The following is a 27889-nucleotide window of genomic DNA, read 5'->3' on the forward strand; positions in this document are numbered from 1 at the left end:
TAAAAAAAATGGTAATAGATAAAGAACTTAAAAAATTAAAAAGGATGACTAACTTACCACTTGATGTCGTCTCTTTCGTGAAGAACCGGTGTGCAATTCATAAATTCGAAACATTCTGAGTATTAAATTCAATTCCAATATAAATTAAAAAATAATATATGTGTTGCCTAATTATGAAACATCTAAAGGAGAAGAAGAGAAAAGACAAACCTAACGGATGATCGAGTTCTAGAGAACTAAGGGGTTTTGAAGGGAACGGGGGTTTATTATTATTTTTTTTCCAATTCGTTGATTGTGAAGATGGAAGACCTAAATATTTTCTCTTTGTTCGGTTTCCATAATTAAGACTGCTAATTAATATCTAATCCAACCGGTTGGGGAGAAGTAGCGAAAGTGAGAACCAAGGGTTTGCACTACAAAGGGTTTTCACAATTAAGACCTTTAATTAATTCCTAATCCACATGGTGGAATGGTTGCCCTCGATTTATACCCCTCAAATCGAATCCTAGCCGTAGGCTATCGAGACTACCCTGTTTTGCTAAGTAGATTATGGGAAAGCCATACAAAACTCCATTGACTTTATTCTTTGAAAAAAATACTCCAAATCGTTACAACCCAAAGTGGCGTGCAAAACAAAGATGGCCAACTTAAAAAATCGGACCCCGAGTTAACAAACATACCAAAATCGGTACTCACATGTTTTATTCCACAATAGGACGTGGGACCTACTTTTGGGGCCCACATAGATTCTCATATTTGGCCTTTATTGATCATGTAAATTGTCTATGTAGTCCCTTAAATTAAAAACCAAAAAATATTCAAAGTTAAAGAGAAATCACCCATTTAACCTATAGGAATTGAAATTCCCATTGTACCCCTACATGACACCTCACTTCCATGCATTAAATGCATGGGAGAGATTCCCTAGCTTTTACTTCAAATTGAACCTAGTATTTGGTTTGTTCTTCTTAAGTTCTTCTCAATTACTGTTTGCAAGCATCGCAAGAACAACTTATCTTCTTCCTCAAAAGCTCACAAAGTTTTTCTTCCAACTAGACTAGATCTTTTGGATTTGAAGCTTGTTCACAAGGTGTGCTTTAAATTCTAATTATATTATTATTTATGATTCATAGCCTCATTAATAAGGCATTGGGTCATTAATGTGGCACATTAATCTCAAGTTATAACTACCTATCCTCCACTTTACTCATTCTCTCTCTAGCATTATAAACTTGTGTTAGTTATTCATGACACGAAATTATTATAAGCTTGTGTTAGTTATTCATGACACGAAATTATAATCTCAAGACACTTTAGTAGTTCATTTTCAGAGTAACCTATTGCTTATTTAATTTTTTGAGTGTTTTAGGAGTAAAGATCCAAACTTTAACTCAAGTTTCCACATTGGAGTTGTTTTAACTTTAAAAGTTTACATCAGCTTTATATAACACTCCGAAGACACTATACTAGACTTAGAAAAACATTATGTGCCAGTTCTACATTAGAGATGATGGATGCACACAGAATGAAAACCTGTGGAGAAGGTAGTGTCTTGATATTCGGAAAGGACAATGAAGATTTAATGGAGGAGGATGTCCTACTATCATACTCATCACCTGTTTACAATAATAGGTTAAAAGAAGGTAAGCTTGCAATTTCATTGCACCTTATTGAACGGGTAATTTCAAAACTAATATGTCGATTGACTAAATCACTTTGCAGATATTCCCGAACCATCTGAACTGCCTGAAGCCCAATTGGGTGAACCATCTTAAGTGTCGGACATTAATTTAGGTAAATCACCTCACTTCCATGTTATGAAAGAATTTGAAGGTAAGTGGGCTTTGGTTGCTATTGGCATTCAAGTATATCTTAATGAGCTTAAATGGGCATGCTTTCTATTATTAACTCAGAAGGCGCTATATAGGCTTACGACGTGACTATATAACATATATGTTTAAGAGAAAGCCTACATAACTGGGTATTTTTTAATCTAACTATGGTTTCTGGCAATATTGGGAGAGCATACAAGTACTATATAAGACTAGGAATACACTATATTAGTTTGCCAAACTCATTATCTATGTACTTTCTAAACTACTACATAAGATTTGCAAGACGTTATATAAGATTACATAAAACATATTACATTTTAACGACAGTATGTTAGGCAGACTTTGTGTCAAATGGACATATTATATTGAGGATTCATAAGCTTATATAGTGGCTTGCGTCAGGTATATATTGTTGTCCCTTAAAAAGCCTAAGTTGTGTAAATTAAAAATTAAGTTTGTTAGGACACTGTATAAGTTTTTCAGGACACAATATAACGTTTCCATGGAAACATCCGTTTACCCTGTTATTATGTTAGGTTTCCAAATTCTTTGAATGACCAAATATAAGGTGTGCACAATACTATATAAGATGCTATATAACTATTTCACAACACAATATAGGGTTCTCCAAACATTGTCTTTGTTGTTTCGATGATAGTTTTCGGGTATATTATTGACATATTTAGGAAACTAACTTGTGCAATGACTAAGTTGTTGTGTAGTTAGCATTGTGGGAGATGAGAAGCTTCAAACTCAATTTGGAGAAGCGTCCCGTGTAGCAGATACATATGGGGGTAAGTGCGTTATTGTGACTGTAAAAAAATTATGTAAAATGACAATAAACTCGCTGACTGTGATGCTCCCAGATGTTACCGAAGTTTCTAGAGTGCCCGAAACCTTCCTTGTAGAAGCCACCCAGTACGTGCCTAACAATTGTGTTGGAGTAGAGGTTGAACCTTCTCAGCACGTGCCCGAAACATACAAATTTGAACTTCCCAGAAGGCGCCCTACAACGACGTCGAGAACTTATGGTTATGGTGGTAATTGCGTTATTCTAGTTTTTGTCAGTTTTTTCCCTGTAGAAGAAGTTAGAGAGGCACTTTAAAAGCATGGCAGGACAATATCTTTGGTTTCCCGAATCAGTATACATGTTATGTCAGAACTACCATATAAACATTAAAATCCACTATATAGGAATTATTAAACATTGTCTGTCTGTTTTGGACAATAGTTTATAGTATACTATTGACACATTTACCAATGACTAAATTGTTGTGCAGTTAGCATTGTTGGAGATGAGAAGCCTCAAACTCAATTTGGAGAAGCATCCTGTGTAGCAGATACTTATGGGGGTAAGTGAATTATTGAGGACTGTGACATTGTTTTAACTGTAAAAGAGGTGTGTAAATCGACACTAAACTCGCTGATTGTGATGTTTCCAGATGGTATTGAAGTTTCAAGAGTGCCCGAAATGTTCCTTGCAGAGTCTGATAGGGTTATATACTAAAAGCATTACTTTTGTAATAACTCAAATTCTTTATATTTTGAATGAGAATCATATGGGCAAATGTTATGCATGTTATTAGTTATATGCATGTGTCTAATACTTTATGTTGTAGATGATATGGTGTGTGGTGACACACAGAAGATCATATCATCGGTACCTTATAAAGTATAAGTAAAAGTTCATAACCTAAATGGATTTGGACAAACCATTGGTACGGTTGTAGTATAATCTGGTATTAGTCTATGTTGACTATAGGATTACACTAGTACACTTTGTGTGTATTGAACATGACTAAGTGAGGTTGTTTCTCTTTACATTGACTATATAAGAGAAGAAACACCTCTGTTATTATGGATGCTTGTCCTCTTAATCCGGATATAATAACGGGCACTTACGTGCATTGCACATTGCTTTAAATCATCAATGAGTGTGATTCATTTGTGAATAACTAAACTTGATGGATTAGGTAATGACATTGTATGTGAGGTGTGCTGTTGATTATAGAAGGAATCCATGACCCGCAGGAAGTCGGGTTGATGATGTCCCCTTGAGGAGGTCATAAGGATTGCCATGTAAACCCTGCAGGTGGATTTATTCCGACATAACAATGAGGTTGAGTGGTACTACTCAAGGACATAAGAAGTTGATTGATGTAGTTGTCAGTAACTTGACTTAATCAATGGGCATTCGATATCTTAAACATGGGGAGATGAACAAACATATTATATGGAGCCCATAAATGCTGACATGTAATTTAAGATTAGGGCGGTAGTGCAACAATGGCCTTTAGTGGAATAAGTCATTTGTTGATGGACTTGGGCAGTGTGTTCTGGGCGAACATGGGAAGCCCAAGCTCGTTAGGAGGCCCAACCCTAATTTCTCCTCATGGTCCCTGTTGTAGCATATAAAAACAAACCCTTCTCTCCTGGCCAAATTCACTATTCATTGGTTGAAAAAGAGAGGCTAGAAAAGTAGATTTGAATTTGTTTCTAGCTTTGTGAGTGAGATAGGCCAAGAGAGAAAGAAGGGGGTTGGTAGATCGTTGCCCACACAACGTCCAATCTATTAATAGGAATACAACAGAAGATCAAGAGGTTGTTGATTTCATAGCTATTGGATTCTCAAAGTTATCTTAGCCGGTCTAAAAGGTATGTTTTCCAATGAAAATTGTGAGAACCCATTAATTCCGCTGCGCATGGTTTCCACGATTTGTAGAAATTTACATTCTGAAATAAGGGTTCCTACATAGTCTACCTAGTATGTGCCTGACAATTGTACTAGAGTAGATGTTGAACCTTCTCATCACATGCCTAAGACCAACTTATTTGAACTTCCCAGATGATGTCGTACAACGACCTTCACACCTGACCAAGTTCCGAGTAGTTTGAGGCTAATTATCCCAGATATCCCAACAACAGAGTCACTATAACTGGTTTCAGTAGCTAGTGTTCTCCCCTAGAACTGCATAGTGAGTCTGAAGGGGAAGGTCATGTGTCGGGAGGTTTAGGAGAAAAAATAATGACTCGTGTTAGCTTTACTTCCCTTCTGGAGGAAGTGGTGAGTTGTCAGGATAGAGATCTGGGTGGAAGTACATTGAATTGGAACGATACAAATTGGGATGATATTATTGACACTTATAGTATGCGTGAAGACACTGCTCCTTTGTTTCAGGGTGATCGTCCAAGTGATGACCCAATTGATGGGTCTGGTGGGGCAGACCTTGAAAATTATGTTCAAATGACAGACGGAGGTAGAAGCAGAGTTCCTGGTGGCGTGGCGGGTGCACAAAATAGTCGTCATGGTGCTATGAGATGTTCGTATAATTATGACGGAATATTACGAACACGACCTCGGAACTCCACACACCGGTCTTGGAATGCGCCCATTTGGTCCAATATTTCATCCACTATGTGGACAAAATTATAATAGTGAAGGTAATACTTACAATGACATATCTGATAGATCAGGTGGTGTTTTACTAGCATCCGAAAGTGGTAGTGGTGGTGACAGGGAAGACAAGAGGGGACATAGTCAACAAGGCTCCCTTTTAAACAAAAGAAGATAGAACTCCCAATAGTAGAAAAAGGATGTGGTAGAAGACGGGCGTGTTGGCGACAATGGCCCAAGTGATGATGAGTTCAGTGATAGTGATGATGAGTTTAGTGATATTGATGACCCTATTAATGAGTCAGGTGGTTTTGACCTTAATAATAGGTCTGTTGATAATAATGTTCAAATGGCAGGTGGAGATGGAAGCGGAGTAACTGGTGACGCGACGGGTATAGAAAATAGTTGTCATCGGGCGGCGAGATGTTCAACGAATTACGGTACAATATTATACGAACACTACCTCAGAACTCCGCACACTGGTCCTGGAATGTGCCCATTTCTTCCAATATTTCCTCCACTCCGTGGGCAGCATTATAATGTCGGTCGTAATACTGACAATCACGCCCCTAACGCACCAGCGGGTGTGCACCAGCATCCGAAAGTACGGCTGCTGACGGGGTAGGATCCCAATTCACACAAGATAATGGGACCAGTACTAAACGACTTTCCCTCTTAAAGGAAAGAAAAGAGAAATCCCAACGTTACAAAAAGTCTGTGGTACAGGATGGGTGTCTTGAAGATGCGATTCTAACAAAATTGGAGGGTCCCGAAATAAATACATTCACTATGGGGATGGTGTTTCCTGGGAGGTGGTTGTTTACATTTCACATGAAGACTTACGCCATTAAAAACAACTTTGAACTATCAAAAATAAGGACGGACTATGACAGGGTACAATATGGATGCAAGGGGTCCGAATTGAGGAGTTAGGGTTCCAATTGTCCATTTCACGTGTATTGCAGCATTGATGGTTCGTATATGTGAACTATGATCTTGAGAACTGTTTACAAGGTTCACACATGTGGCTGCCGAACAACTGGAGAGTTTAACCATGACCAAGTGGTTATATTGCCTTGTGCTGCAAACAAATTTTGCGGGATGACAAAACCTTGAAGGCAAGTCATCTATTGGCAATGGTTAAAGAGTGGACTTCAGTAGATATTAAGTACAAAACTGCGTGGTGGGGAAGGGAAAAGGCTCTGGATGAGGTTTGTTAATTTCAGGATTCCTTTGGACAACTTATATAGTGTCGTGAACAACTATTTAATTTAGGATTAAATAGCCAACTATATAAGCCGTGCACGTTACTATGTAAGCTGAGCCCGACACTATATTACATCACCGTAAACGATAGTCAGTTGAAGAGAAAGCCTGTGTTTAACATACTTTTGTACAAAAACTGCACTGACGGTTAATATTTGAACAAATATAGACCCCATACGACATTATGTAGACCTAATAAATCCTCATTAGTAGTGTAATTAAAGTTGATTTGTTATGACATAGTTTAATTTTACATGTGTCTACAAATTCAAGGAAGTTTTGGGAAGTCGTACCAACTACTGAGTAGTTACAGTCAACAACTAAGGAAGGTCGATCTTTTCAGTTTTACTAAGTTGAGAAGAGTGCAAAATAGTGACCGCTTCAAGTGCTACTTCTAGAGCTATGGGATTACAGTCAGGAGTTTCCGTAGCACATGTAGGCCACACATAGAAATTGATGGAACACATTTGGAGGGTAGATCAAGCAGATGTCTTCTTTTAGCTATTTTCGTTGATGGCGACAATCATGTTTTCCTAGTTGCATTTGGTATCGTTAGCGGTAAGGACAACAAAAACTATGATTGGCTTCTGCGTTGCCTTGGAGACCAAGTAGTAGGGTATGAGACGCCTTGGGGTTATCATATATGATAGGCATGCTAGTCTAATTATCAAAGTGGCCGAGGTGTTTCCATAGGCGAAACATGTTTTCTACATGAACCATATTTGTAAGAACTTGCACAATCCATAAGTCAGACTTATGGAAAAGATTAAGACCGCTGCTAAGACTACTAAAGAATGGTATTTATGTTCTGTTATGAGAGATATAGAGAAAATGAGCTCAACAGCCCATGCTTTGCTTACTGGTATTCTTTTTCATCAATGGGCATGCCACACATCGATAGTTAAGAGATACGACATTGCTTACACCAACCATGTTGAGTGTTGGAACAACATGATTAAGGACGACATGTTTCTTTTGGTTGTTGATGTAGTGGAAGCAATCAGGCAGAACATTAGTGACCACTACTTTAAGTATAGAAATATGGTGAATGAGTGGGCTTCCAGGGGTGAAATGTTAACACCTCGTGCTACTGGGCTGCTTAGAACCAACATTGACAAGTCGATGAAATTTACAGAGTCACGGGCTAGGAAATGGGAATATATAGTCAAGACCAACCGTTTACAAGCATACCGTGTAAATCTAGCTGCTAGGCAATGCTCGTGTGGATACTTCCAACACATGGGAATCCCATGTGTGCATGCCTATAAGGCAATCAGTGTCACCCGACAAGATAGTCATATGACATATGTTGATCCGTACTACCTTACTGCGAAATTGCAACAGACTTACTATGAGGTATGGGCTAGAATTCCTAGTAAGGAGCAGTGGGACATTGATGAAATGGATGAGTGTGTTATGCCCCCGAAAGTGAGGCATAGACTGGGCAGGCCACTGATAAATGTTCAAATTGATCCTTAATTATCTATAGAAGAACACAAACAACTAATGACCAATTTTCTTATCAATATTATTCCTACTCTCAATTCCTTATGCAATATAGAGAGTCAGGATTTGTTCCACTCTTAATCATTAAGAACTTAGAATTCTACTAGAAATCACGGTGAGAACAATGAGAGTAGTGTTGTGATTTATTTAAACTAAATCTAATTATAAATTAATTAAACTAACAATGGAATAAACTAATTATAAATTAAAATAATTTAAACTAAGCAATTAAAATGTGAATTTAATGAATAGGAAGAACATAGAGGAAAGATTAATCTATCTATGTGAAGCTATGATTATTCTAACTAGTTTCTCATGTTTTAATCTTAACCTTTATTAATCTACACAAGGTAAAACAACAAAAGTCACAATTTTTATTGATCCCTAACCAATCCTAGCAATCTTTGCACTAAGATATGATTAGCATAAGAGAAATTCTCCTCCACAAATCTTTTTGTGGAGTTTCCTTTCTCTAGTTCAACTTCTGTAATCTCTATCTCTAGGCAACTATAGAAATTGAACTTAAAGCACATAAAACAATAATAAAACTAATGAAGAACAATCATAACCCTCACATGCATAGACTTCATAAACCTCCTCTAATGGAGTTTTTAGCCTAGTTTCATTGGGTTCATTAACAATAAACAATAATAAGAATATATAATTAAATTAAACTAAACTTATATTAATAAAACTAATGGTGTAATAGAGTTTGAGGCAAGAACATTAAACCCTAATTACTCTTAACTAATTGGGGAGAGAGAGAGAGGGGGATAAAACCCTAATTTACAACTAAACTAAAGAGGGGTCTATATTTATTTAGCCTTAACCCTCTTTATATAGGAGAGGGTTAGGTTTAAAATTTAGTGCATGGGCTTTTAGGCTAGGTTATGGACCCATAAATCAAGTCCATAACCTAATTGGTTGAATCCAAGACTTCTAATTCTGGTCGTGTTACTATAGTGTGCATTTTCACCGACTTATACTGCTCTGATTGAGTCAACACCTTGACCATTGGAAAAGTCTTTCTGAGACGGTCATTTGGATATAAAATGGGCCCAAATTTGAGGCCTGAGTCCGAAGATATGGCCTTTTGAAATTCTATTGACTTTTCTTCATCTCTCTAATCCGATTTGAGTTTCACTTAACAATTTTGACTTGGGATTTTTAAGGGCTTTTTCTCCATGAAACATGGGCTATCTTCATGGAATTTTCCTAGCAATCACTTTAGCTCCTTTTAGCACCTAATTAGTAATGAATTGACATTTATTCAACTCCGAAGCTTGAAATACTCAAAAATACGTAATTAGTGATAAACCTATATTATTAATAACATAATTGGCTAAATAGAAATACTATTATAGGGTTTAAACTATTATTAATAACATAATCATTTAGTGATTTATAAAAATCAAAGAGAGGAGTCTCTAGTTCTTTAGCCATTGATGCAGGTGTAGTGTGTGAAATTCTAGATAAGCGTGTGGTATTGCGTCTACGAAAAACAAGCCTGATTATCCTAGAATTAAAAATGAAGTTGAGGAGTGAGGAGTGAAAGAAGGAGTACCTGAATGCCTCCTTGCTACGCGTGTGAATACCGTCTTTGATACACAATCTCAGGGTTTTAAAGAAGTTCGGAACACTGAATAAAAAATAACTTGAACAAAAAGAAAGCCTGTGACTAACATGTGCAAATCAGGCTTTTCTTCATAGGGGTGTGGGCACGCTCAAATATAGAGTAAACAAGGGCGTGGGCGCGCTCAAGGTACTGTTTCGAAAAAAATAATTCCAGTAACAAGAGGGAGGGCGTGCTCAAATAAAAACTAAACAAAGGCAGGGGTGCACTCAAAGTACTGTTTCGAAAAAAAAATCAGTCAACTTCCAGGAGCAAAAATCCCATTTTTTCTGAAAAAAATAAACACAGTGAGAACACAAACAATCGGGTGGGTGGGTGAAGTGGGATATTGGTAGACATGAAAAACTAAGGGAATTTAATTCTAAAACAACTAAGATGGCAGTGACGCCATTTGATAAACGTTAAAATTGATCCTTAATTATCTATAGAAGAACACAAACAACTAATGATCAATTTTCATATCAATATTATTCATACTCTCAATTCATTATGCAATATAGAGAGTCAGGCTTCCTTCCACTCTTAATCATTAAGAACTTAGAATTCTACTAGAAATCACGGTGAGAACAATGAGAGTAGTGTTGTGATTTATTTAAACTAAAACTAATTATAAATTAATTAAACTAACATAGTACAAGAAAAAAGGCTTTATATCACTGTTAAAAATAGTGACAAAAAGTCTTTTGTCATTATTTTTTTTTCTTTTTCCAAAACCGTGATGGAGTGAGAGTCATTTGTTTTTTTCCCAAAACCATCACAAATATTTGTTCCTGACTAGCCTCTCTCAACTATTAAAAACAGTAACAACTGCTCAAAAATCGCCACAATAGCAAAAACATTCATAAATGCTAACTCCATTAAAATTCAAATAACATTCATAAATGCTAACTCCATTGAACATTCCAATAGCAAAAATAGACATAAGACTTAGGTAATAAATAAATAAGTACTTAATAATATACAAATGAATGGATTAGGAAAGAATTGTGACTAAGTCACATTCACGTCAAATACTCGTGATTAGTCTTCATCATAGTTCGAAAGACATTCTTAGAGGCATCGAACAAACTAAGAGCTTTGACATCTATCCGAGGTAGAAGTCTTCTTGTTGGCCAAAAAGTTTCTTGATCTGCAAAAGTTAAAACTATAAGAAAAAAAAAAAAAAAAAAACTAATGAACTAAAAGATCAAAACAAGGCTTGGGCAGCTACCACATTACAATACTAGGTCATCTTCATTGAATACTTAGCGACCATTGTTGATCCCACCAAATCTTAAAAATACTAAAGATAAAGTGAATGACAAAAAAAATCATTTACCTGACTTTAATGATTATTCAAGTAAAGAGAACTACAAAACAAATAAAATCCATATAACAATTGCTTCTAATCTTTAGTGAATAAGAAAATAGGGTTGTACAAAGTAAGATAGCAACATTTGTAAAAGTTGGATATGGGGGATCCTTAATTAACCATAGAAAAAAGATGAAACCTCGCCAAGGACCAAACACGATGTGCAAAAATAACCCACAGTGTACCATCACAACTACCATCTACAAAAGGTGTTTCTAGAAGTCACATTCCAGTTTAAATTAGATACAAGTTTGAGCACTTTCTCGTAAGCGGCGGAGTTTTTGAATTATCTACACAGTCTTTACCCAAATCTGAAGTCAATCAAGGGATGATGTAACTTTTGTTAACATTTCTAAAAAAATATATATAGTGTTTAATTAACTTTTGATTGCTACTTCTGTGTTGTGGCAAACACAAATATATTTTGGGTAGGGAGGATAGAGCCACTCCCTTATTTAGAGTCATATAGAGTGACTCCAGTCCACAAATAAGCTTATTTGATGGTTAAATTTTGGTCCGCAGTTCTCCGACTCTTTTGAAAAGGTTAGAAATATTCAAATGGGCTGATTATTGTTGAATGATCTTCATGGTAAGGAGATCATCTCAACCAAAAATCAGCCCCTCATTCAAGTTATAGGAGAGGCTCTATCCCTCCCCATATACTATAGAAACATTTTTATTTTATGTTGCGGCATCGGCTTTAATCCTCGACTCTCCTCTACTAAAATATTAGTCTCTTCCTAGGGACACTAATTTAACTGCATAGATACCCGGTCAGAAGATGTTTCTAGAAGTCACATCCCTGTTCAAGTCAGATACAAGAATGAGCTCTTAGTCATGAGTGCGAGTTCTTGAACCAACTCCAAAGCTGAGGAGTATGGTAACGGTCAAAAAATTCTTATGAGGACTCCTTAGATGTTGTGCAAATGAAGCTAAGATAGCCAACATGTAATAGTTTGATTAAATGCATGTCTTAAAAGTTAAGACAATTACAATATGCACTACTTTCTAATGCTCAGATGTCAGGATTAGCACCAAATACTTCATTAGCCATGTCATAAGTCCACTAGAGAGTAAAAAACAAAGGAAAATATAAACCAACACTAACATAAATAGAGAAAAGTGCAAAAAAATTACCAGTCCTTGCAAGCTTCACACTGAATCATGAGATCATCAGGCATCTCACATTTGCAATACCTTTAAATCAAATATAAAAGAACATAAACCACAATCTAGTAAAAGCACAAACACCAAAATCTATTCATAACACAAGAATTATAAACTCACACTGCAACTCGATTAGGAGTAAATCATGACTGGTCTATAGGATTTAGCCTTTTTTGATAATTTAACTAACTTTTTTTTAACCAGTCAACATAATATCCATATATCTGAGAATTTAAAGAAATTAGTCCAATGGTGTTTTCCATTCCAATGTCTGCTGTCTAGAATTCAAAATCAAAACTTAAGTCATAACTCATTAACAATTCAACAAAGTGATGAACATAGGTGTAACATAACAATCTTGTCACGACATCCATCTCCTTCCACTCCTTCAAAGGTCTTTCACACTCAAACCTGGTGGGAGAGATTGCTTCAGCTTATCAGCCTTCTCAGAATCAAACACACAAAGTGTGTACAGATACTTGGAGCAACGAACCTTAAACTTGACGACATCCTTGCTCTTCTTTATCTTAACAGAACGAGCATCCTTCCTTATTGCAGTGAGAATGAAATCCTTAATCTCGTGAATTTGCTTCGGCATTTCTCTCCTTGAGGGTTTCAGCAAGAGAGAAGATGTAACTAACTATTATAAGATAATTGTGAATTTCCTAACAAAATCATATGAGAACCCATACCTTGGTCGATTAAAAGGGATATTGTCATCTAAGAGGTAGAATAGGTGTGAACACATAAAAATCATACGCAAAATTCGTCTGTTCCAGAAAGAAAAATCGAATAGAACTAAAAATACGAAAACTTTTTAGTTCAAAATCGAAGAGAGAGATGAGAAGGAAGAACCAATGAACAATGATTAAGGACTTTGACACAGTTATTGGAAACCTAACGGCCGAAGTTAAGAAAGAGAGAGAGTCGTGGGAGATCGAGCGTTTTTTTTTTGTAGAGGCACATGCTTAAAAGTGTTTCTGGAGGGGTTGGAAGGATGGGGAAACCGAGCCCTAGGTTTCTAACTACTTTTACTTAGTTGGCTATTACAGTTTTTTTTTTGGTAACTTGGGCTCTTGCAGTTGGGGGAGCAAAAAATACTTGGGTCTTCAGGACTGTCACATAAAGTCAGGGAATATGTAACTATTTTTGAAGATCAGTCACAAATTATAGTCCACAACCTAGAAAAAACCATTTGTTACTATTTCAAAAATGCACGTCATAAAAACTTCTTAAAACAGTCACAAAAACCATTTTCTGCCATTTGTGGTAGCTTCGAACAAAACAGTCACAAATAATATTTTAAAATAGTCACAAAAAGCCTTTTTTCTACTAGTGACAATGCAATAAACTAATTATAAATTAAACTAATTTAAACTAAGCAATTAAAAAGTGAATTTAATGAATAGGAAGAACATAGAGGAAGGATTAATCCATTTATATGAAGTTATGATTATTCTAACTAGTTTCTCATATTTTAATCTTAACCTTTATTAATCTACACAAGGTAAAACAACAAAAGTCACAATTATTATTGATCCCTAACCAATCCTAGCAATCTCCGTACTAAGATATGATTAGCATAAGAGAAATTCTCATCCACAAATCTCTTTATGGAGTTTCCTTTCTCTAGTTCAACTTTTATAATCTCTATCTCTAGATAACTATAGAACTTGAACTTGAAGCACATAAGACAATAAGAAAACTAATGAAGAACAATCATAACCCTCACATAAACTTCATAAAACTTCTCTAACGGAGTTTTTAGCCTAGTTTCATTGGGTTCATTAACAATAAACAATAATAAGAAGACATAATTAAATTAAACTGAACTTATATTAATAAAACTAATGGTGAAATAGAGTTTGAGGCAAGAACATTAAACCCTAATTACTCTAAACTAATTGGGGAGAGAGAGAGAAAAAAAAAACCTTAATTTACAACTAAACTAAAAAGGGGGGTGGTTTATATTTGTTTAGCCTTAACCCTCTTTATATAGGAGAGGGTTAGGTTTACAATTTCATACATGGGCTTTTAGTCTAGGTTATGGAACCATAAATCAAGTCCATAACCCAATTGGTTGAATCCAAGACTTCTAATTCTGGTCGTGTTACTATAGTGTGGGTTATCACCAACTTATACTACTCTGATTGAGTCAAGGCCTAGACCATTGGAAAGTTCTTTTTGAGACCGTCATTTTGATATAAAATGGGCCAAAATTCGAGGCCTGAGTTCAAAGACATGGCCTTTTAAAGTTCTATTGACTTTTCTTCAACTCTCTAATCCGGTTTGACTTTCACTTAACAGTTTTGACTTGGGCTTTTCAAGGGTTTTTTCTCTATAAAACTTGTGCTTTATTTAGGGAACTTCCCTAGCAATCACTTTAGCTCCTTTTAGCGCCTAATTAGTAACGAATTGATATTTATTCAACTCCGAAGCCTGAAATACTCAAAAATACGTAATTAGTGATAAACCTATATTATTAATAACATAATTGGCTAAATATAAATACTATTAAAGTATTTTTAAACTACAGTTTTGGGCTCTTATCAGCCACCAACCGAGACAATACGGAGAAGACCAGAGCATAAGGGACCAAGGAAGAGAAGAAGTTGCACTTTTGTGCAACATGGATGGGCACAATAGGCGTACATGCAAAAATTTCATTGATGATAAAGGATTTGAGCACCGTCTTATGAACCCTGAAGCTGTCGACAAACGACACCGACTCTGAGTGGTAGTAATGTGATATTCTCGCCACTAAGGAGGGATATTTAATGTATTTTGTAATTTGGTTGTTATATCAGGCTTTCTCTTAAATGGGCATGTTTGTTAGGCAGCTTAGATAGTGTCCTGAATAGGTTATATAGTAGGTTTCAGAACTTGTTAATTTACGCTTTTTAACTTGTTCGTGTGAAGCTTATATATGACAATATATGAGTTTTTCACGATAATATATATAACTTGTCTTTTTCCATTGTTTTGGTTGTTTTTTTTATTTAGATGATAACATTCCTCCTATTAGAATGGTTTTAAGGGAATTACAGAGTCATAGGACCACTCAGGTGGAGGTTCTATATCAACATACTTAAGTGCCCATTTACATAATTCATCAAATAATAATCTTAGATTTTGCAGAGTTAACATAAACACATTCAAACAAAACACAACTATAAAGAATTGAATCTTTAAACTGCCATCCAGCTTCAGCTCTATATCCTATTAGCATCTTTATCAGATACTTGTTGTCTCCTAAAACAAGAACTTAGTGTAGCTTGACAAACTTTTAGACACCTCCTCAGAACATCCATCAGATCTTCCCACACTACATTCTACCTCAGAGTTGTTCCAAGCATCACTTTTAAACTTCTGGACTTATCTTGTGATTAAGGTCATTTGTATAATGTTGTGTGGTCTCACTGTAATGGCATGTGTTCCTTATCCAATGTCTTTCAAAATAGTAGTTGGGAACCCATACAAGAAGTCTCAATATGTCGAGTTTGTTTTTAGAATTACGGTCATGGAGAAGAAAGTAATTGAACTTGAGGTGTGCAAAGAAAGTTAGGGTAGAAAATTAAGACAAAGATCATCTACATTGTGTCGCGAAGTGTAGTTATAATGACATCCTTGTTGTAAGTCGATGAATGATGGACATTAAGAACTTGAGATTGGTGGAGCTCCAAGCTTTGCTAAACAGTAGGTGAAAGAGTGAAATGGGGGGAGAGAATAAACCTTCAAAATGGAGAGGAAATTAGGTTATCAAAAACTGATATTTTCAAGATTATCTATTGAGGTGCCATAAGTTCGGCATTGGGTGATGTGTAGACGAAACTTAAGATTTGGACGAATTTAATTCGGGAACTTGACCAATTTGTTATAAGTTGACCAGAGTTTTGCTCCCTTTCTAAAGTATTCTAGTAGTACACCGCGTTACACCTACTGTTCATTACAACCGTCAATAATGTTTCCACCTATCCACAATATTTATGTGATTATATATCATAATACAATTGAAATTTTGGAACAAAAACTGAAAACCTTTTAAGTTAGAACTTTTCAAGAAATTGATCAAATAACTGAAAAACAAACCTGTAAATCCTATTTGAACAGATGCGTCCTTTCCAATAAAAGTAAGGAAACACATGCATTACACAATGACTTGATAGCCTGAAACATTTTTCTCACACAATGGCACTACCTCCTGAAGAAGAAGACGCCAACCAGAGCCTCTACATCAGCCCTGAATTAGGCCAAAAGATACTTGCACATGGTCCACTCCAATTGCTTCAGAAATCCAAATTTATATCCAATGATTGGGAGTCGCACGGTTATGAGAGTTCATTCATAACTGATTTTGTTCTGAAGACCAAAGCATTTATGGGCCATGTGAGTCAGACCCAGCACTTTTTGAGACTCTATACTTCCTTCCTTTCAAATATTGCTCACATTCCACTAATTCCTACTCCAAATTTGAATTTCTGCCCAAATGGTGTTCGGATCATGGCATCTTCTAGTCAAGGTATTATTTGTCTATGTGAAGAGCATCTTAGAGACACCAAATTTTATGTATGCAAACCCAGAACTCATCAATTGTGTATGTTGCCTAGGCCTAGGATTAAATTTTGGATAGAGTGCATTATGTATGGGCATGTCGGTGCATTCAATTGAACCTTTACAATTCACCATAGTCTGATTGTCTAAACCAATCCACCATACTGTAGTTAAAAGTCGAGACAATAAAACAAGAGTTTCATTGTCCATTTCGTTTAAATTTTCAGCTCTAACATTTTGAAGTGGCGAAGGATGGAAAAACTATATTTGTCCTTCAACACTGAACACATTCAGATGTAGCCTGGAGTTTTAGCAAAAGGATATCTACACTGGTCTCTTTGAGATGCTAGAATTTTGGCATTCCATATTGGTCCAGAAGAGTGGACAAAGGTGGCGCTTCCCCTCACAATCTCCACCCCAAACGGTTATAATCTCTTTCATTTCTAGGGCACTATTGCTATTATGTACACCTTCTAGAATTGTTCAATTCATGCTAGACAAATCGAACTCCACATATTGCAAGACTACAACCCTAGGTGTGGAGTTGACCGCTGGAGTTTCTCTTGGATCACTTGTATCAGACATTTCCTCACCTAGAATTTGTTGACCTTTTCTCCATTGATGTTGCCATCTTCAAGTGCGACTCCTGGCTAGTGTGGTACAACTTTCGTACTAATAAAATTATGTCGGTGAAGTAGATGGTGGTAGAGTATTTCAAAGTTATTGATATGGTTCACCATAGATTGTGTCACACCCCAAATTTCGACAGAATTCAGAAAAAACAATATTTGTTCCCGACTCTTCGATTTTTTAGGTGTGATGCACTCTCAACTCCCAAAAACCCATAATCAGTTTAAATAAGTGGATAATTAAAAACTAATAAAAATTTAAGATAAACAAAAGTCCTCTTCATTACCAAAAACTCGCAAATATGATTAAATTGCAAATCTCCTTCCAACCCTCTTTAATTATAATTACAACTGAAAATACAAAACAACATTGTCTCTACTAAAATCTCTTACACCTTAAGGGAAAACAAAACATATCAGGAATGCAACGCTAACGCAAACCACAAGTAGCAACCAACCTTCTTCAACAGTAACCCTGTCAAGACTTATCAACTATGTTCATTTAATGAACACACCCGATAAGTAAACATGCAAATCGGGTCAGCATTATAAACAATGCTGGTGTGAGTAGCCCAAAAATACAAATTATACTAATACATATATATACATACTCCATAAGGCAGTTAGTTCCTTCCCCGAGGTGCCTTAACATCCAATGAATAATACAACATCCTTGTGTACAACAATTAAGGCAGGTAGTTTCTCTACTGAGGCGCCTTAACTTCCCACTAACCACACAACAAATCATACGCATAATAAATAAGGCATGTAGTTCCTCCATTGAGGCGCCTTAGCTTCCCAAAAATAATACAAAGGCATTTAGTTCCTCCACCGAGGCGCCTTAGGTTCTAACTAAACTAATAACCAGCCAAGCATATTCTATACTTACCGCATTTCATGCTCAATTACAAAGTAGGTCGTCTCTGCACAAGTAATTAGTTTGACCCACTCTTCTACAAAACTATATACAATCATATATTTAAAGATATATCATTTACTAACATATTACCATAATTATATTATTTAAGGCTTTCTTTGCGTGTCCCTAAAATCACGTCGTATCTATGTCTTACCTAGTTTTCCTAACTACCACAATCGCTACCCAACGCCGAACATGTACATCCACATGCCTCCCCTCACATAATGAACCACTCCGTGCGTAGCTACCCTAAGTGGGATATCGCATATCAAGTAACCCTCACACGAAAGCCATTATGTGAGTACTGCCACTATTCGGCATAAAATATCGCGCGTCTTGTTCTAATTTTACTTACGAAATAATCAAGCCACTATTCGGCTATGCCGGAAGGGCCATTCGGATTCACTGAAACGCCAGAAGGGCCAATAAAATTACTTACGCCCGTAGGGCCATTCAGATTCACTGAAACGCCAGAAGGGCCAATCATATCACATACGCCCATCACAAGGGCCAAATCACATGAGTTGTGGTAGCTAGGTTCTAGGATTTTCGTTACATAATTTATTCAGGTGTCATACATTCATAACTCATAAGCATTTCACTATATCACGTGCCAATATATTATTGCACTAAGCCACAATCCCGTGGAAAAATATCCACAAATACTATACTACCTCATAGTAGCATCTCACATATATAATAATGGAGCATTTCTATAAATTTCTCAAAGATATTGCATTTAATAGATATCCTAACATATGATATCATTTAACATAACAACAATTTCCACATACCATATAATGTCGCAATTTCTCCAAACGTACCGCATAACCTTTTTATAACGTTTTAGGAATATTATGTCTCCTAACATTTCAATCTTGACACGTGTCAAAAATACACAACATCAATGTCAAATCTTTCTTAGATAATGACTAACCAATTATGCAGGCTTCCGCACCATTTTAGCATTTGATTTGTTCATACAATTTAATATATAAAAACGTAGCACAATTAAATAGTCAGCAATCCACAATCAAAGCCCAAAACCAAAACTCAAAAGTCTACATATTTAAAGACCCCATTTAGATCTATATTAAGTCCTATGGACTGGCCCCAAACAATATTAGAAATTGGCCCAAACAATTAAGTGATTTGGCCCAAAGAAAATAAAATAGAATGGCCCAAAATAACTAATGTGGTTTGGCCTAAAACAAACTAACCAAATTGGCCCAAGGAAACTAATCTAATCTGGCCCAAAACAAAAGGTTAATTTCGGCCCAACACTAACAAAATAGAACTGGCCCAAAGGAAAACCAACTAAGGCCCAAGCCCCACTAATAGGTTTTGGCCCAAGGCCCAACCGGTCATCTCCCTCAGCTCCAGCAGCCACCAAATCGGCCACCACAACCTCCACTCATCACCCCTCCAAACATAATCGAAAATGATGAGGGGAAAAACCCCCACTACTTTAACAAAATCGAAAAACTCAATTCTTGAATTCAAAATTCTTCAACCAACTAGATTTGGGAATTTCTCGCCGCCATTAACAGTTTCTATGAGCTTCGACACCCCCCCCCCCCACCACTCTAGAACACTCAACCATACCCCCTACAATCAATTCTCATACAACCAAAACAACTACCATATAAATTTGATAGAACCCTTCCTCCACACTAGATCGCGTAGCCATTAACGACCTTATTCCACCTGCAACAACACTCTCCAGCACTCACTCACTACCCCCAACTATTTGTTCAACCCCAAACACCTAGATTATGACCACCTGCAAATTTCGATTAGTAGTCTTAACGATTTTTTACTCGCACCACCATTAACAGCTTCCCCGAGCTTCTACAAAACCCAACCAAACCTCAATTCACATGCCCAACACTTTACACTAATAATCAAACACTCTTCAACCATACCACAACAATAAAAGTTCACCCCACAGCCAAAGAGTTCAAACAAATACTAGTAGAACGATTCTTGGCGACGCCATTAATGGTGTTTCAAGCTCCAACAGTTCAACAAATCAACTTCTAGAGTTTTAGTAATTAAGCAAAACAACACATTGCATTTAACGAGTTAGCCATTCAACAGGATGAGAGAAAAATAACGACATAGTAAAAAGAGAACAAAAATTGATCGGAAGAAAAACTCGACAGTAAATGTTTTTATTAGTAGTAGACGTAAAACTCTAGTTTCGATGGAAAAAGAAAAACATAACTACTCACTTAATTAAAAGCTCCATGAATTTTCCCCTAATTCGAATTGTCGCGCTGCAACACTCTAGCAAGTGAGCTTTTATCTCCGCCTCCATTTTTTTTTTTTATTTTAATCCCAAAAACCCTATTCTCTGGAAAAAGTGAATATATACCTGGGTTTGAAACCTAAGCCCAATACAGACTCGGGCCAAGAAATCAGGCCCACATATCCCAAATCCAGTCCAACAAATTTTAAATAAATAAATAAATTAATTACTAAATAAATAAATATGTATTTTAAATACGGGCGTTACAGATTGTTTAAAGTTTGAATGGTTGGGAGGTTTTTTAGAAGAAGGAAGGTAGAATCTTTAGTTTAGGACTTGTATTAGTTAACTAGTTATAAAGAACATTGAAAATCTTAAGTTGAAATGATTGAAATAACACAAACTTGAAAGCAATGAAAGGAAATGATTGATTGAAGAAATAACAACAAAGAAAGATGATTTATTGATTGAAATATAAAAGCAAATAACAAGATTGAAATGAAGAACAATAAAGTAAATGACTTGAATGTAAAAAGAATAGAAATTAAAACCCACATGACACTAGATTAAGTCTAGGTGCATTCTCTCTCTCTAACTTTTAGTTCTTATACCCGTACTTTATGCAAATGATTAATTTGCCCTTCTCTATTATATTTGAGACACCTCACCCTTTATGTTTTTGCTTTTTGCTTTCTTCTTGATTAAGATAGGTTATAGAGAAAGCCATATTTTGTGTTAAGGACATCTATCTCTGGTCTTCTGAGTTAAGGACTTTAACCTTTGACTTTGACCGTTGACTTTTTTAGCACTTTTTCATAGCAGCTTCTAGTCTTCATAATAAGTGTGATTAAGGCTCCTTTTGGTGCTAAGACGCAACTTTCATGGTAAGTGGTCTAAATTTATATGTAACATGGAAAAGGCAATAAAAGCTATGAGTTATTTTTTTATTAAGCGTAAGAAGGGTTGTAATGTAGTATTATAAGGGTAATAAAATGCACATTTGGGAGTTGATCATCACCAATAAAAAGCATTTTGCTTGTCCTTAAGCAAGGATGAGAGAAAAAAATAAGATCACGAATGAATGATTTATTATAAGTTATACTAATCTCATTTTGCGGAGTGCGATTGCATTGACCATATGCAACAAGGCCTTAAACCACAAGGAATTTCCTAGTGGACGAGCTTTAAGCCTTATGAGAGTTTTCTAGTGAAGGTACTCACAAACTTCTTCTATCTAGTACAAAGGGTCTTGTTTCCTTATTTATTCTCAGAAGTCCATACATCTCATTATCAGGGAATAAGGACAAGCTCCTTTGAGCTTAGAATAACATATGTACAGTAATTTAATGACATAAAGATAAATGTGCAAAACATGAGCAATGGAATGCAAAAGTCATTTCTGAGACTTTTGGAGAGCGTCCTTAAGGTGGGTTCTCATAGGGGTGTGTTACAATCACAACTCTCTAATAGATTCACTCAAGTTTCGTTCTCTCAAGTGTAGCGGACACTTATATTCCTCACATACTCAAATGACGTCCAAAGAACTCAGGGTCGATTGATCACTCTCGTCACTTACTATCACACCATCCTATTCCTAATTGAGCTAGATGTCTTTATTTAGGAGTTACGGGGCAAGGGTTATGGTTTATAGAAAGAAAAAGGAAGGGAAAAACAAAAGTCTGATAAGTTGAGAAACTAAGTCTTCAAGATACTTGTAACTAGAGAAGAACATCATTTTGTTCTTTGCTTCCAAATTGTGATTCATTCTTTTTGCCTTTTGGCTTTGTGACTCCATATGATTTTGAATTTTGGGAGTTCTAACTTTTCTTTTGTTTCTTTTTGTTTTTGTTTCTGATATCATCTTTTTTTTATTTTGAACTTTTAGGAGATTCGATTTTTGACTCCTTCAATTTTTTTGGAGTTTTGCTTTTATGATGGGTCTTTCTTTTCTTCCATTCTTTTCTTTTTTTTTGAAGCAACTAACTGATCTGTTTTTGTACAAGGACTTCTCTTCTCTTTTTTTTTGCTTTCTTTCTGATATCCATCTAATTCTCAACTCATCAGCTGGGTAAGCTTTTTATTGTTTGTTGTAACGGGTCAGGAATTTATAGCGAAGAATAAAAAGGCTTTTAGAAAATGGTGAAGGCTCAAAAGGGATAACTAGAGGAAAACTACCATTTTGGAATTTTAACATTTATTTGGCTGTATCGATCCAAAAAGGGCCTAAATTCTCTCTTAGGATCAGATATGGCATGGTGATCAAGCAAGTGGACGTGTGGTCTTTCTATTTGGACATCCTTTATGTCATCACTCAATAAACATTTAGATGAGGCTTTTTGCTAGATTCTCACAGGATATGGAACTTAATTGTTCTAATTTTGGTTTCAAGAACTCACTGCTATATACGATTAAATATTGATGCATGTCATTCATGAAAAGATGCAGAAACTATTGTACGTATATTAGTCTAAGTTCAAAGAACAAGTCCTTACTTTATTGCTATAATGAGACTTCTAATTTTTTTTTTCATCCTAGAAAAAGGAAACAAGACTTTTTAATACTAAATAGAAAAATATTTTTGGTCTTTTTTGAAAATATTTTTTTAGAAAGGAAGAAATATACTATTATATCTAATATAGAAAATACCTAGTTTTTGCAAAATATTACTACACCACCCCCAAATAAGTTTAGGGCATGAATTGTTTGATATAGAACAAGAAATACATGGTTTGTTGTACTAGGGATAATTATTCTACTATGAAATTTTTTTTTGGGTTTCTGTATTTTTGAAAACGTATGCAAATGTAGAAAAGATAAATGGAAAATTTTGGCATGATGTATTTGTATTACCTTCTAGTCATATACCAAATTCAACAAATAAACAAATAAAACAAGCAGATAATGTTAAACATATAATTAAACTTATACTAAACGTCATACACATAATGAAAGAAAAATAAATATAAATATATTCAACTATACAGACACTAGGGAAATTCCTAGTTAGAATATGTGCATGGCTTGTCTCGACGACTAGAAAATCCTTCTCCTTGATAATGTCAGGTTCTAGTGTGTCTATCATTACGTGGGAGTGCATCTCTAATGCTCTGCAGTGTTCTAGTGACATTGTGCTGAAATCTTCGCTGCTCCTGCTGGAAAGACCGCTGCTCCTCTCTGAGGGTCTGCTGTTCCGCTATGATGAGTCCCTGTGTTTGCCGGAGTTGGGGGATGTGCTGATACAGAATCCTCTGGCCTCCATGGAGGAAGTAATTCTGTCCATGGGTTGAGACAATTATCGAGTGGCATCTTCAACAACGTAATCCACTTTTTCTCAGTTTGGCGTGCTTCCTCAGCGGCTCTGGCTACAGGTGGAAACCAAAAAATTTGGATGCAATGGGCATAAATAGTACCTGTGGTAGCGTCCCTTACCTCCACTAGGGCGTCTATAGCCTTAAACCCCTAGTGTTGCATGATCCTGGTGACCAACACTAGTAGAGAGGCGGTAGACCTCCTAGGTTCACAGAGTTGCTCCCAAACGAAGGTGACGATGCATAAGCTATTTTTCTGCTCTTGGAGAATCCATAGAATATGGAGCATCGCCTTACCGATATCAGAAGGCTTGGCCGAGCCTAGCAAGTTGTAGGCTGTCAACTGAGATACTGCCAATTGATTCTTTCGTAGCGAACTCTAAAATGCGCAGTGAGACTTGGGGTTTTTCACCCTTTCTAAAACCGTCTTTGCCATCATCACATCTATGGTCTTGTTGTCTGGGGACTGTTCCGTTTGAACATAAGCCTTTAGAGGAATCCACATAACCTCACTGACCACCTCTTTAGTGAGCTCAAATGTGCGACCATCCTTGACAACCGTGATGCGGTCATCCTCCCCTTTAAGCATATGATTATAAAATGAAAGAGTGAGAGAGGTAGAATAAGCCACACCTTCCAATAAAGCCAAAGCCTCCCATCTTCTTCTTCTAACCTCAGCCTTGAAGTGCACTTCAAATAGATCGGAATTAAAGATGGGCTCAAAATTTTGCTCTAGCACGATTTTAAGAACTCGAGCCATTTTAGTATGAATTGATAAAATATAGGTTTTTCATTGGAATGGGGGTTGAAAATGGAGGAGGCTGTGAAAATTTGGAGTGGTGGTGTTGGGGTGAGTGGGCGGCCACGAGCTAACTAGTGGCGGTCGCGAGCTAGCTTGGGGTGACTAGGGTTTGTGAATTAAGAGGAAGATGATTGTAGGTTGGGCAGTCACGTCGGTTAAATAGGGTTGATGGCACGTGCCTCACACGAGCCTATTTAGTTAAAACAAAATTTTTGGCCTAAACCCAAATAAAATCAGGAAATTCCGATCTTGTCCTTAGTGCCTTCTCTACTTGTTCGATCTCGACCCGTGAGGTACCAAAATGATCAGCATAAAAAATTATATGCAATGATGTAGGGTACACTCACATCCAATGGAGGATGAAAACCAAATGAGGGAAAGAAACAAAAATGAACTGTAGGAAAATTTTAATTAATTTTTTTAGGTTTTAAATAAGTTTGACTGAAATTTTAAAAAGGTAGGTCATTTTAAGCTAGATTTTCAAGACTTAGAAGTTTTTTAAAAATTGAGTCAATCCCAACCAGATGGTTGGATTACTCTCCTCAGTTGTGCTTGATGAGCTTGTGGCTGGCACATGAAAACCTTGAAAACTGAATTTTCACTATGAGGTTGAAGACCGGGACAAGTTGGTGTTTGACAGTTCGAGCACCAGCCTTCTCTCATAGCTCCTCTCTTATGTGCGTATGAACTCTTACCTAAACCAGGAATAGTTTTTGGTATAAGTATCCATATCTTTAGCTGCAGTTATCTAGGAAGTGCTTGCACACGATCATTGAAACTTATCTAACTAGTCTTCCTAGGTGGATGATTTTTGTTCATTACAGAAGACATTTTTGAGTTTTTTGAAAGTTTTTGAAAAGTTTTTAGAAAGAGAGAGATTGAGAAGGGGTAATATTTTTAAGAAAGGAAGAATTTTTGAAAATTTGTACAAGTTTGAGTCTTTTAATATCAGATTCTCTAGACAAATAGAGAGGTGGAGGCAAAAGATAGAATTAAATAGAGAATAGTATCACATTGGGTTATTATATTTGTTTAATTCTCGTTTGGAGACGCCTCGTCTTTTTTTTTTCAGTTGATTTTCTCAAGAAAAAGATATCTCTAACCATATAGAGGTTTTGATAATAAGATAAAATTATAAATGGATCCAGTATCATTTTGGTTACTCTAGGGCATATAACTTTCATTTTTATATCCTCTAGTTTTGAAAACTATGGAGAGATGTTTTAAAAAACTCGTACTCAAAAGCTATGATTCTAGATGCTAATACTTTTTTCTAGAAAACAAACCATAACATATATTTTTAGGAAACTTTCGTGTTGGCTCTTATTTTCTAGACAGACAGAGCTTCAGCTACGCAAGTTGGGGGAGTTACTGGGTAAGACATGGAATGTCCTGAACTGGGTGAATAGATCGATAGTAAGCAAATCTGATCTCAAACTGCCCATAGATTGCATTGTTCTAGGGGTTGGCTGTGTAAAATCCATTGCCCATTTTATTTTTGAAAAATTACATAACAATTGATGTATCGAGAATCTAGCATTAACAGAACTTGGAAAACAACTGTTTTGAAAAAGAAATGTAAAATAACGAAAAGGAAAATTGTATACTCGCTCCACAGGTTCACTTTTACTCAAACGACGAGTAAAAAGTGTTTTACAAAGAATATACGAGATATATGTAGACTAAGGCTCTAACACTTACAACCACACACTCCAAATGGAGGGTCTGGTTGCCTTATTGTTGTATTCCTTTTAAAGCTAAAGATGGAATGGAATAGGAAAAGAATACATCTAGGAAAAGAGGATTTAATCCTCGTAGATAGAATCTTGGAGAAGGGTTTCTCATGAAAATGTTTGAGGTGTTGACTATTTACTTGCATCCTTTTCATGAATCCTTTTCATGTTGATTTTGTAATCTTTAGAAAGGTCATAAGCATCATTTTGAATTTCTTCGAGCTCATTTATTTGTAGTTTATGTTTTTCACCTGCCGCATCGAGATTATAATTAAGGGTTTTTATTGCCCACATGGCACGATGCTGTAATTCAACTGGTGACATCTCTTCATGTTTAGGTAGCTCATCATCTGAATTGTATAAAGGAACTAATTCTAAAGTGGTAGTCATACCTTATTTATAATGATCCATATCGAATTTTGAATCTCCGAAGGATAAAAATTGATGCACCTCATTTTATGGGAAAGTCTAGTCACAGTACTCTTGCACTACACTGTATATCATACTAACTTCTTCATCCAACTCTTCTTCTATCTGTTGTTGCATCATCTTGAAAACATTGACTTTTACGGAGAGATTTTTGAAAAACATGGTCATAGATCCATTACGGGAATTTATGAGGGCATTGGCAGTTTCCAAGAATAGATGCCCTAGAATGATGGGATATGGAATCATGAACAACTTCGGTGTCAAGGATGACAAAATCAACAGGGTAGTAAAATTCCTTAACCTTGACAAGCACATTTTCGACCACTCCTTTTAGGTATTTGATGGATCGGTCGAGTAATTGCAATGTCATGGTGGTAGTTGTAAGCTCATGGAAACTAAGTTGTTTAAATAGGTAGTATGGAAGGAGGTTAACCCTTACTTCAAGATCGAGCAAGGCAGTGGTTGTGTACTTGTCTCCTATAGTGCAAGGGATGGTGGGATGACTAGGATCTTTATATTTGACTATCCCGTTGGTCTCTGTGAGAGATGGAAATTGTTCTGTAAGGAAGGCATCTTTTGGAAAGTTAGTTTTTCTTTTGTTGGTGCACATATCCTTAAGAAACTTTGCATGTTTGGGTAAATGTTTGATGACATCGAGAAATGGCAGGTTTATGGTTAGAATCTTGAATGTTTCTCTGATTTCATTAAAATTTTCATCCTCCTTGGGTGTCATAAAATGTGTTGGAAATGGTGCCTTTGGTTTGTACTGCCTAACTGTGTCAGGTGGATGAGTTGATGGTTTAGGAATTGGAACATTGATAGGGATATGTGGAGGTATTTGGCTTTCAATTTCAATTTTTGGTTTTGGAACTGGAACTGGTACTTCTATAGGTGTAGGGTCCTTTGGTAAGACTACCTTGTTGTCAACTGTTTGCCAGATCGCAAGGTTGTGACTGCTTTAATCTCTTGGGTTTTAAGGTTTTGAACTTTGTGTCCTGGTAACGCATTTTTCTGATTTTTGTCTTGGGCTAACAAACTTAGAGATTGTTACATAGATGCTAGGATTTGGGTTTGTTATTGCATGACAGATAGCATTATTTTGGTGGGCTTATCTG

General features: G+C 36.1%; 1 protein-coding gene and 1 pseudogene across 1 annotated transcript; one reads left to right on the forward strand and one right to left on the reverse strand.

Moving 5' to 3' along the window:
* The first annotated feature begins 7251 nt into the window (after positions 1-7251).
* LOC147525210 (uncharacterized) lies at positions 7252-7974 on the forward strand. Its single transcript, XM_086578640.1, has one exon. The coding sequence runs from the start codon at positions 7252-7254 to the stop codon at positions 7972-7974; it is 723 nt and encodes a 240-aa protein (XP_086434766.1).
* Positions 7975-12506: 4532 nt separating this feature from the next.
* On the reverse strand, positions 12507-12774 carry LOC147525211 (large ribosomal subunit protein eL38z/eL38y pseudogene; annotated as a pseudogene).
* Between the last annotated feature and the right edge of the window lie 15115 nt (positions 12775-27889).

This window comes from Coptis chinensis, chromosome 1 (genome assembly GCF_015680905.1).
Source record: "Coptis chinensis isolate HL-2020 chromosome 1, ASM1568090v1, whole genome shotgun sequence".
Lineage (NCBI taxonomy): Eukaryota > Viridiplantae > Streptophyta > Magnoliopsida > Ranunculales > Ranunculaceae > Coptis > Coptis chinensis.